The sequence below is a fragment of the Oncorhynchus nerka genome, linkage group LG4 (assembly GCF_034236695.1).
Source record: "Oncorhynchus nerka isolate Pitt River linkage group LG4, Oner_Uvic_2.0, whole genome shotgun sequence".
In the NCBI taxonomy this organism is placed as follows: Eukaryota; Metazoa; Chordata; class Actinopteri; order Salmoniformes; family Salmonidae; genus Oncorhynchus; species Oncorhynchus nerka.
Window position 1 is genome coordinate 43,916,171 of NC_088399.1, and position 12,749 is coordinate 43,928,919.

Below are 12,749 nucleotides of genomic sequence, written 5' to 3' on the forward strand. Positions count from 1 at the left end.
TTATGGACCTGACTGTATTTTAAAGGTACATCTCTGTCGTGTTGATTACCAAAGCAAACTCCTCAGCAAATATTTATTTCGAAAAAGAAGAGGAGGCCCTAAGGAAACAGATGAACACAACACTCAGAGCCTCACCTTTTAAGGAGGATACCAGCAATGGTCAGAAGCACCCAGGTGGCATTATTAAGACTGAAGTCAATAGAGACCTAACCTGTCTGGCAACACTTCCACCGTGAAAGACAGGAAAATAGATAAATATAAAAGATACAGAAGATAGAGAGAGAGGGGGATATGGGAATAGGAAACGAGAGGAGAGAAATTGAGGAGAGAGAATTTCCACAATTCACTCCAAACCTGTTCTGAGCAACTGGTAGGACTCAGAAGGGGAGGGAACAGGGTGAGAGGGAGGGGTAGAGGAGAGAAAGAGAGAGAGGGATAGGAGGGGAGAAAAACAACCTCTCCCTCACTCTATCTGACACACACGCACACTCACCCTCACACACACAGACACACACTAGCAACTAAGCAACATAACAAAAAAAAACTCGCACACATAGATCTTCAAAGCCAACTGGCTTTCATAGACCGCCAATTATCCTAAGAGATTACATCTGGGGGGATTGCGTCAGATAAATAAGGTGAGAAGAGTGACAAGACCCAGTCACCTCAGCACAGCGAGACAGACAGGGAGAGGAACTCCTCAACAGGGATCCCAACAGGAGAGAGAGAGAGTGAGGGGCACTCAGAGAAGAGAAGCAGCACGCAGCCACTCCACTCACAGGGACTCAGCTCAGAGAGACGGAGAAAAGAGAAGGAGAGCTCCAGCTCACACTCTACTCTAGCTCAGAGGGACCAGGGCACAGAGACCCAGCGCTTCCATTCTCACTTCCCCCACATAGAGGAGCACAGCACACCAAGAAAGAGACACTCCAGCTAAGAGGCTCTATTAAACAGTAACTTCAGAGGAACATCCAGAGACCAGAGGAAAAGCAAGGATTACATGATTCCTTTTTTTCCCCCATCCTTTGATTCTTCATTTTGATGAGAAACAGCTGTAGTGTTTATCTTGAGATTTGTTTTATTTATTCATTTTTTTGAACATTTTTGTTGTCTCCCCGTCCCCTCTTCTAACCCTCCCCTGATCTCATCCTCTCCAGAGGTGGTAGAGATAGCTTCTCATTAGTATTGTACGAGGAGAGTGAGCGGCAGAGGGCGAGAGGTGCTGGTTTCCCAGTTTTGAGTTATGTATGTTGACACATTCCTTTGGAACACGGGAGGAATAAGCAGCAGAAAGAGCAGCAGCAGTGTTGTCGTCGTCATCCGCCGGGGGTTCCATCTCCCGCTCTCAGCCCTTCTCCCTCTCCCCCATCCAGCATGGTCCTTTCTGTGAGCTTTTCTCCAGTCCTCCCAGCTCCAGTACAATGTGCATATGGACAGTGACTAAGGGTGCCGCCGCCTGGTCCTGCATTCGTCTGTCCATCCTCTCAGTGCTGCTCGTCCTGCTGCTCTGTCCACTGCCCTCCACGTGTCATCCGATTGCACCTGGGGTCGCCACTCGCTCCGTGGCGCGCTTGTCCAGGGCTGCCAACGCCTCTTCAGACACTGTTGTGGGGCGGCATGTGCGCAGCTATAACCATCTCCAAGGAGACGTGCGCAAGAGGAAACTCTACTCCTATCAGAAGTTCTTTCTCAGGATTGATAAAAATGGGAAAGTCAATGGCACCAAAAACAAAGACGATCTCTACAGTAAGTAACCCCCCGGAAAATATGCACTCACTCAGCTTCTGTTTTGTGAGTTTTGCTTCTTTTCTCATCCCTCTCACATGTGAGTCCCGTAGAGTTTGGTCCCCCCCCCCCCCCCCCCCCATCATTATGGCACTGCTCTCTGGTTCCCTGCCTTTGATTTGACTCCACTGCCTCCACACATAACACGAACCTTACCTGGTATTGTGGCGGGCATCAGTGGGCATAGATGTGTAGCCTGTGTCTCTGCCTGGGCAGCAGATGGTTCTTGGATAGTGGAAGCAGCATGGTTGTTGCCTCTGATTCAGTGGACTTTCCTTTAGAGCACGTCTACTGGAACCAATTAGAAATAGCCCGAATAACCCTTTTCTCTCTGAGCAAATATCTTAGGGATCACATCCCTATATGCTTTCTTTGGTGACTTATTATATTTTATTATTACAATTGTATATGTAATACAACTAGTGCTACTAGTGGCATATATAGTGTTATCATCATTTGAGCTTTTCATCATCATCATCACTTCCCAGTTGCGTAGCTATGTCCGTCATGGGCTGACATTAATATCTGTATGGAAGTGCTTGTATCCATCCACACCCCTGCTTAGAATGAATCTCTCAGCTCATCGTTATGCTGTTCTAATCACTACACTTGCCTGCCTGGGTACAGTAAATATTACTACGCAGCGAGCGATACCCCAGACCCCTGCCAATGCTTGCAGCACCTGGCCGCCACACGCTCTCTCCAAGCTGGTTGTACACTTTCCCGTCAGTGCGCTGTGCGCACATTGGCCCCAATAAAAGAAGGCTTTGCCATGTGGAGCCCATGTGTGCGAGGCTTCTCTTCTCAGACAGTGCCACTCAGACGCTGAGGCTCTGCAAGACATGGCTGAAGGAATTTCAATTAGCAGAGCGTCCTCTCGCCTTCAGCACACTCAGAGTTTAACCATCAGAAGCGGATGTGTCAATAACCACCAAAAGTTCAAGGTTTGAGATCAGGTCGCGACTATAACACCTAGGCTTGATCTACCCTAAAATGACCCTTAATGCTTCAAAACATTTAGGCAGAAATGTAATACATAGATTTGTTGAAATCCACTTTACAATATGCTTGCTTGTTTATGGAAAGATGGCAGTTAGAAAGAGAGAGAGAAAAAAAGAGAAGTGCGTAGTGTTTTATGGTGAGTGTCCAATGCATGCTGCATGTGAGTGGTTCCCGCCAATAGCCCACCACATGTGAATATAATGCGGTTGTCATTAGCTCCCACAATGACCTTAGGCACAAGCCTGCCTGGTAATAATTCTGAAACCAGATGGACAGAGCACTTCTTGGGGAATTCAGATCCCATGCTGCCCAAATACTGTCCCATTTGAAGTGTAGCTAGACAGGGCTAGGAACGAATGTCTGGGGGGAGGCAGAGGACCTGGGCCTGTTGGAGGCAAAGTGAGAGAACTACCAAGGGGTGATACATCCAAATCGATCAAAACAGCTTGGACACGTGCCACAATTAAACACAAAACATTTTCTATAAATCCAAAAGGAAAATGCCCACCAGGTTGCAGTAATGTTCTCTGTTTCTCTGACTTGAAACCTTGTGGTGAAAAGTCCAAATGTGGCATAAGATAAGATGATAAACATCTCTTGGTTTATGTATTTGGAAACTGCAGAAACTACAGGTGAGACTTCAGACTGGTATTTCAGGTCTCCTGGTTTGGTCCTAGAAAGGGAGACTTGTTGCCTAGTTGAAATGTCTCAGAGCAGCAGGAAGATAGAGAGCTGCTGGGTAATGTTACTACTATTTGTTGGTGGTGGAGGGGGAGATGCTGGGGGAGCGATTGTTTTTGTTCTTGCACAGCAGTTTGTCCAGTCACAAACCCTGGGACAGCTGAAAAATTAGCAATAAAATGGTGCTGAGTACATGTTCATCTAGCCTGTCAACTCCTCTTAGTCTGGTAGTATCCTGCAACATCATGGAATTAATTTTGGGGTTCAAATGAACCAAATATTAGAAGACCTTCCTCATCAGGACAGAGACTGTAGTGTGTGGGAACACCTTCACTTCGTTAGCTCCAGTTTTCGTGCTGTTCTGAAACATGTTCACTTGGATTGTCTCCAGCATGCGTGAAAATGTGTCATACTTTGTGAGGTAAGGCAGACATTGAGGAAGGTGTGTCTGTCTGTAAACTCAGATGTCACTGTAGACTGATGCGTGGCAGAAGATGGTGAATTTGTCTCTAATTACATAGTGTATGACCAGTAGGCATTGCCTGGCCAGGCCTCCACTGCCCACAGAATTGCAGCCTGTTAGGGTCTTTATCCTCTGCAGCTTTGATGTGCCCATGTACAGAGGCTCGATGTTTACGACCGGTGGAGTCAGAAGGCGAATGAATGAAAGATCTTCTAATTAAATCAAATGAAGTCTGATAACATAGCTTTTTGAAGAATGACATGATAACCATTGTAGAAATACGTAGGTAGGTAGGCTACACTGTCGGAGCACAAACCTGTGTTCTTAGAGCCTCTTTGTTTGTGTGCTGTGTTGGTCAGGTTGGTCAGGTCTGCCGGTCTGTTACCCTGTCCCTTTCTCTCTCTCAGCCCTCTACAAAAGACCTATCTATGTGCGGTTTGAAACCCAATCCAGCCCATATTGTGTGATTCCCTTTCAGAATCCATCTGCTCAGTATTACAGTGTCACACTGCTTTCCTGCACGTTACTCTCCAGCATTAGAGTATTAAGGCACTGCATGTGTGAACCAAGCAAACAAACGGCTTATTTTCATACTGAATTATTCAACATGTCCAATTTATTTACTGTTCTAATCTAGAATGTCACTGACCAATAACAAACAGTTTATAATAGATGGGTGGGGTTTTTTCTCTCTTAGTGATTTTCTCTCATTTGGCATCTGGGTCCCACTCTCCCTTTCCTCTCCCTTCACTTTGCTTATCAATGAAAGAAACTGGAATCGAAAAAAGCACTCTCTAATAGACGACTGAATTCATCCACAGCGGACTGTGGTCTGAAGTTATATACCTGGGGATACTGGGGAGAAGGGGGTCCGGCTAATGAGCATCATGAGACCCTGACAGTTTTGATTGAGGGGACTTAGGGCAGTTTAGAGTTCAACTGCAGGTTGGATCGTGAGCTCCACAGAGTCCGACTCTTTCCAATCACGTTGCCAACTTTGCGGGCTGTCCATCACGGAGGGGTGAGGCCAGCAGCCATCTATCCTCCTCTCACCCTATTTAGCCCTCGCTCTAATCTGATGCTGCGGAATTAGCACTGCAGGCAATCCCTCACAAAATGGGCTGTTCTAAAGCCAAACTCATTTGTTTTTGTCAAGTTCTAGTGCATTAGGAGATCGTTGATGTGTTGAGCCCTGGAGGAGATGCTGGTGTACAGCAAGCACAGTGAATAAGTAGTATCAGCACTTCTTCTGTCATGTCATGGTCCACTCCTTTCCTTGATGTAGACAAGGACCCTGGACAAGGTGCTGTTTCATTTTATATTCCAACATTTGATACAGATACCTCTAGATCCATATCCAATGAAGTCAAACTTGGCTGAATCCTGAGCTCCTCTGACTGACTCAAAGTGGCCCTATAACTATCCAACCTAATAGTGTTTGTTATCCTCAGCTCTCCTGGCTGGTTCTGTAGCAGGATTAATCATTTCTTGGAAGATTTATGAAAGGAATGGTTCTGACAACAGGAATCCTCTTAAGTGCTGCAAACGAAGTCTTAGCAGCATAGAGGATGGGAGGGCTAGGTAAATCTAGTACTTTTATGGTTCCACCAGACCATAAATGGGGGATGGGGGCTCTGGTGTTCCATGTTTCAGCAGTAGAACCACGTCTTTGCAAAAGAGTGGTACCTATGGCAATGGACTAATATGACCGGTTGGTGACGAACAATCGAAAAGGGGCTAGTGAAAGCTTTTTCTCAGCCCATTATTATAGTTTTTGGCTCTGACATGCTTCATCGTGAGCCTCATGGCGGTGTTGGAACGCAAGGCCGTGTGTTTTCTCACTGATTTGTGTTTCTCTTAGCAAGAGTGTGGTTGTGTGTGTGTGTGTGTGTGTGTGTCTTTATAATGTGTTTATGAGAGGATAGCAAGAAACCATGTTGTGAAATGTGTAAATGTATGTTGTAACTGCACCCGTCTGCACCACATGGATGGCACTCTCTCTTGAGTGTTCTCCTCCTCTCTGTGGTTATAGTGGCCATGTGTGGCTCTCGTGGGAAACCTCAACCACATGGGCAAAATACAAGTGAGTTATGAGGATTGTGTAGATGTACAAAAGGTTCGTGTCAGTGCTTTAAAAAAAAAAATGTCTATTTGACCCTAACATCTTCATAGGCTTTCTCTTTTCTGATTCATAAATAATTGTTTGGCCAGGGGGTCTAGAGGATGTGCGGGATGTGTCCCATTGGCTGCTACGTCCTGTCCTTTTACACTTATAATTAGAAGCAACATGTTTAGGGATTATTTGAATCTAGGCCTGTTTACGTAGCATAACAGTATAACAGCAGTTGGTAGAGTCCGGCGGAGTGTGGGTTTAATTCCCGCTGGACCACCCATATGGAAATGAGGGCATGCATGACTGGAAATGGATTTGGATAAAAGCATTTGCTAAATGGCATGTATTATTATTATTATTATTATTATTATTATTATTATTATTATCCCCATAACACCTTCATTAGTGAAAGAGGCTGCAGCCTCAGCCAAAAGGGAGTAATTAAAAGCAGACACCACTGTCACAGGACCCCCCCCCCCCCCTACAACCCCTGCACCCTCCTACACCCCCGGGTCATTAGACTTGTGTCGACACTTTCTGCCTTTAGACCTTTCCAGCAGTATCTCCCTTATCGCAGGGGAAGTTGGAGCTGTTTAAACAGGTTGTGCAGTCACGTAGATTTGTGAAGGCCTACTGTACAAATCGGTTTTGTTTAAAGTGTGAAAGTTAGGATTCATATTGAAATTGAACCCCAATGAATGAAGGCAAGCCAGTTCTTTACAAACTTAAGACTTTATCATTCGCTCATCTTCAACTAAACCCTCTTGAACACGAAGGTTGGCAAGGGAAGCCTAGATTTGTCTCTCAAGCATCTTATTGTTTCTGCCCCTTCGTTTGCTCTATTTAGAGTTCAAATGGAGGTATGGATGTCCAGATGTATGACTAACCTTTGACCCCATTACTTAAAGAGAGGGTCATTTGTGCCAGGGTTGGATTAAAGGAGAACACCACTGTCTCCCCACTATCATTTTGTCCTGTCTGTCTCTAACAAGCTGCAGTCAGAGAGTGAGTGAGTGTGTGTGTGTGTGTGTGTGTGTGTGTGTGTGTGTGTGTGTGTGTGTGTGTGTGTGTGTGTGTGTGTGTGTGTGTGTGTGTGTGTGTGTGTGTGTGTGTGTGTGTGTGTGTGTGTGTGCATGTGTATGTTCAAATAAGGAAAGCTAGCAGTTTTCATATTTTTCTATGCGGTGACTCTGACCAAAGTCGCAGGGGACAAGGGGGAACTGAGGCATCGCTCTCTGTACTCACAATTTCCCCCTATTCTTTAAAAATAATTATTTACGCATATTCTTTCAGTGTTTCCTGATATTCACCCATCAATTTACTGTTGTGTCAATCATTGACTCATCTGAACATTTTTGTAATAAAACACAGACTTCGTGAACCGCATGCTGTCCTGCCACTATACCATCCAGCCACCTCTTTATTCTGTCAGTCAGCAACCTCTCTGGAAACGTCAAAACTTCACTGGGCAGTTCTCTTCTCTGAAGAATGGATTATAATTCCCTGGAATTTTAAATTGGCCATCTTTGTTTTGATTAACTGGTTTTGAGTTTTCAATGTTTACCTTATGTGCGGATTCAATACCCTCACAGACGTGCAGGATTTGACTTATATTCCTTAAACCAAACCAGAAAGTCAAAGGCTCACAATTTGGAACAATGATTCAACAGAAGAGCAACTTTTGAACATACCTTCAGCTCTGCAATAGTATGTTGCTGCCCAGAGCGCAGGATTGGCTAAGAGACATGACATTTCCTCTACTTTGGAAGATGCACTGCTAAATCTAACCTGGTAAGGCATCCATGGCATAGGCCAATGTAGTTGAATTGTAGGCTGTCCAGGTGAAAGAAATGGGAGCATGTTTCATGTGTTTGGGTGCTGCAATGTTACAAACATTCGCTAGATTAGGTCAAAGTCGCCAACATTGAGAACCACAGACATCACAACACATTCAAGATGTATATACACACACATACACACACACCGAGTGTGGTGGGACAGATGGAAGTCTGGGAGAGAGAGAGAGGAGAGAGAGTCTTAATGGAATCATCAAAGGTAGCGCAGGGAGACCAGTGCTCGGACCAGAGACGCATCTGGACAGCCCTTCCCATTTTAAAGGAGCAGGCAGGAATGCCAGCTAATTATCCATTGCGTGCGCAAGAGGCAGGGACGTAGGGGGGGGGGGGGGGGGGGCACTATGGGGGCTGTCCTGAGGCAACTGGTGGCTGAGCAGGAGCCCTGGATCGTATCCGTCACAGATCCTATACCCAGACCCCCACTGCTTTACTGGCCACTAATGCAACACGTTCCCACACTGGACCAACGCTAGCCCAACACTGTCCCCATCCACATGGGTGCCTGCTTTGACATTTATGAGAGGGAACAGAAGCCTATGTGCCGCCACGTGTGTGTTTGTGTGTGTGTTTGTGTGTGTGTGTGTTTGTGTGTGTGTTTGATGGTGACAGAGTAAAGTGTGAAAAAGTACGCGTTACATGCTCGAATCCTGCCCGAAATCTGGAGGGACCTAAAGACAACAGATCCAACACAACAACCAGAGGAAAAGCTGTTGATGCACTTTCAGCAGGACATGTTGAAAGTTGTGGTGATAGGCTCTGCAGAGGATTAGTTTGTTAGGCCTAGTGCTTGAGTGCTGCAGTGCATTGTACTTTCCCCAGCAGTAAAAAGGCATCTGGACTTCAAAAACATGGGACCTTAAATCCCAATGACCCCGGGTTCATGACATAACATGACTCAAAGAGTCTATAGAATGTCCAGAACAATTGGAATCACAACATTATGTTTTTGTATGGTATGCAACATGCAAGAAAGGTTATAAATGACCTTGCCAGATCAAACCCGTAAACACACATTCATATGGTAAGCACTCAGTGTCTGATGGCACGTTTTGACATTTACTGGCACAGGTACTATGCTGCAGAACCAATAGCATTGGGTAAATCACATTATCTGAGAAGACTGCATTTTTTCTGAAACCACCGTGAACATCAACATGCACTTCATTTGGTTTTGCAACGTCCTTAAAACCACCATGACATAATACACAGTGGTGCTATTACCCGGCATGGTAAGCTGATCTCAAACCATGCGAATGTGAATGTTCTATCTCAGAGGAATCTAATGCTATCTGTTGGCTGGAAAACTGAGCTCAGGTATTTGAAACAACACATTTATACTCATTACAGGTGATTATTTTCTTCTGAGTGTCTGGATTTGCTTTTAATCACGCTTTGCTGCCAGGTTTAAAATCACACACAGCTTGACAGTGTTTCTCCTGTGTAAGACTGCTGTGGATCCACGTTTCAGGCAAAGAAAACAATATTGACAGTAGGATGGATGAGAAGTATTAGATGAACAACTTCTGTGTGGAGATGGATCTAAAACACAACTTAACAGCCTCATGAAACCAAAATAAAATATGACTTAACTGTCGCTAGGTGAAGATGATGACAGTGAACAGGCGATGTTTTCATTGGATGTTGCTCACCGTCCCGCTATTTAGCACCAATAGGCTACATTTACACCGCATCCATTACAAGCTCGCGTCCCATTACACCATGAAGAAGTTGAAAGCACCCTCATATATATTTAGCCAGTCACCGATGAGTTACTAGCAATTTACATGAGTAACCCCTATCGTGGTGTAAAATATCTGTGAAAAGTAACTAATAAACAAAAAGTTATTGAGTAGTTATAAATTATAATGACAGTGGATGGCAAAAACATCCTCAACTTTTCTTTTGCACAAACCTTTTGACTGCTTGTCCAGCTGGAGTGGGATATTGTCCGACTTTATCTACCCCAATACTTAAATGACTCACAAAGTATACAATTCCCACAACGCCACACTGGCGTTTGTGTTTCTCAATGGATCTAGTGTTCCTCGTGCCCTTAACGCTGAAGTCGTTCCACGGATATGAACCCCTGTGTCATAGTGAATTTGACAGATCGTCAATCAGGCTGTCGCCAGTTGTCGGAGGGAGGATCTCTCGCCTTAGATGTTAGTCACTCTAACCTCAAGTAATGCAAATCAAACTTGGGATTGTTGAAAAGAGGAAACAAAACATGAAGGACAGTTTTTGTGCAGAAACCTAACACTCTTAGAAGTGACACATTTTGTATATTTCCTCAAAGAGCATTTGAATTCATTGTTTTAATATAATATATAATTGTCAGTATATATCTCTAAAATCCCAACTTCCTCCCTCGTGTGAAAATAAATCATAATTTTCTTTGAAAGTTGTACCTCAAGTGGTACCTCAAGTGGTAAAACCGGTTTTATAATTGAAAATGCAGACATTTACACGTACCTAACCATCTCATATCCAGTCGTGGGCCATACAATGGGAGCAGAGCAGCAATATAATCTTCAAACGGGCCTAAGATAAACTGGGGAAACACTTTTACAGCCCTCCCTAACCTTAAGTTCATCTGGAGTCACCACTGACCATGTTTAGGAGGCAGTGGGGAGTTTGTAGGGGAGATGAGGGGTGTAGAGTGGGGTTGGTGGGGGGAGAGCTGTGTTGTTCTGCAGCCTAATGAAGCCGGCCCCTAAAGAGAGCCCAGACCCTGCTGCACTGATCTCTCAGGAGCCTGGGAGCCAGAGGCCTGTGGAGGCCAGATCAAAGGTGCGAGGCACTGCTGTCAGGAGCCAGCCCAGGGTCAAACCCAGTTCCTCAGCCCCCCCTGCCCTGCCCTGCCACTACCTCAGCCCCTGCTCTGCCCTTCCACTACCCCCCCCCCCTTCCTACCTCTACTCCAGTCCCCCAGGCCCCTCTACCGCCATTAACCCAGCCCCCACCCTTGCCCTGCCACTACCCCAGCTCAGGCCCAGCCCCTTCTGCCACTACCCCAAACCTTCCTGCCACTACCCCAACCCCTCCTGCCACCCCCACATCTCCTGTGAAAACCCCAACCCCTCTGGCCAAAACCCCACCCCCTCCTGACACTACCCCAACCCCTTCTGCCACCCCCCACACATCTCCTGTCAAAACCCCAACCCCTCTGGCCAAAATCCCACCCCTCCTGACACTACCCCAACCCCTCTGGCCCCTACCCCACCTCCAACCACTCCTGCCACTACCCCAACCTCTGCTGCCACTACCCCACCTCCTCCTGCCACTACCCCAACCCATCCGGCCCCTACCCCTACCCCCAGCCCCAAACCCTCCTGTCACTACCCCAAACCCTCCTGCCACAGCACCAACCCTTCCGGCCCCTACCCCAGCCCCAACCCCTCCTGCCAATACCCCACCCCTCCTGCCACAAACCCAACCCCTCCAGCCCCTACCCCAACCCCTCCTGCCACTACCCCAACCCCTCCGGCCACAACCCCAACCCATCTGGCCCCTATCCCCAGCCCCAAACCCTCCTGCCACTACCCCACCCCTCATGCCACTAACCCAGCCCCCCTTTAATAGGACATGAGCTGCCTCTACACCTCTGAATCTGGAAGGTTAATAGGAAAGACTTGCCTGTCATAGGGCCAGCAAGTTAGGTTTCCCAGGATAATTATGCACACACTCTGGGTTAACGACAATGGTGGTCTAAGCTGCTTCAAATTTAGTATCGAATTGATGCCTGTTGTTGATGAGAAAAGGTATTTCTCTCAGAATAGGGCGTGCATTGTATGTTCTATAGTAGTGTGTAGTCTTCTATACAGTACACAGCGATAGAAGTGGGGGAGGCTCAATGGTAAAGCTGGCTGGATGAAGCTACAAATGTGAAAGCATTGAGGTCATTTTGACAAGATGCGATAAAGGGAGTTCTGTCACCCTGCCAAGAAACCACGGCCTTATGTGGAGATAGAGGGTCTGTGGGAGGAGGGGTGGAGAGAGGCCACCTACAGGGCCTAGGGTAGAAGCCAAGGCTGCTGCCGATGGGAGTCACACCAGGCGGTTGACTTGACCACCCAATGGACAGTCCGCCAGCAGAACTGAACAGAGCCACCAGACGACTGTCTGCTCTCCAGTAACGCTGTAATTAGCAGCCATAGCCTCTGCCAATGGTACTGTAGGAGAAACCCAAGAAACACAAATTACTCAAATACTGTGAAACCACATCGACCAATTGAGGTTGAAAAGAGAAAGAAGTCAGATGACTCACCTTATCTAAAGAAAGATATTTCAGAAATGTTTTACCTGCACTCATACGGTATCTCATTACACCATAAACACACGGCCTCTTCTTGTGTGCAGCAGTAAATTCCTTTAGTGAGGCAAGCAAACATTGGACCTCAAATCTAGGTAGCACAAATACAGCTTCATAGAGTGAAATGAGGCGGAAAACTGATTTTGGACTCTTATATAGTCTTGTCCATACTGTATCTGGAACTAACCCTTCATTAGCACTGAAGACTGCAGTCGACTGTTACAGGACCTTGGGGCCTGGTTTTTATTAATCTGCCATATAAAACTAACACAGTCCTGTTATATACACAGGTGTTTGTCTTCGTAGTTTCTGAAAAATGTCGATTGCAGAATGTCAGCACCTTTTTTTCTTGTTTGTTAAGAAAACTCTGGTTATTACACTTTCAATATTGGTCATAAAACTGTTTCGCTGCACTTAAAAGTTCACCCTCACAAAATATAAATAAAAGTTTTGGGCAATGTGTCAACCAGAGGTAGAAAAAAAACAACCCCCCCAAGCATAAAAATAAACCAGAGTGAGGAGACAGGAACGGGGGCA

At 46.0% G+C, this 12,749-nt stretch overlaps 1 protein-coding gene across 1 annotated transcript in view; it reads left to right on the forward strand.

The window, feature by feature from the left end:
• Positions 1–472: 472 nt before the first annotated feature.
• Positions 473–12,749, forward strand: part of fgf10a (fibroblast growth factor 10a) — an 18,907-nt gene continuing 6,630 nt past the window's right edge. The window contains exon 1 of the mRNA XM_029659077.2: positions 473–1,746. Coding sequence (XP_029514937.1) covers positions 1,422–1,746 — 325 coding nt within the window. The 5' untranslated portion in view covers positions 473–1,421. The remainder of the gene's footprint in view (positions 1,747–12,749) is intronic.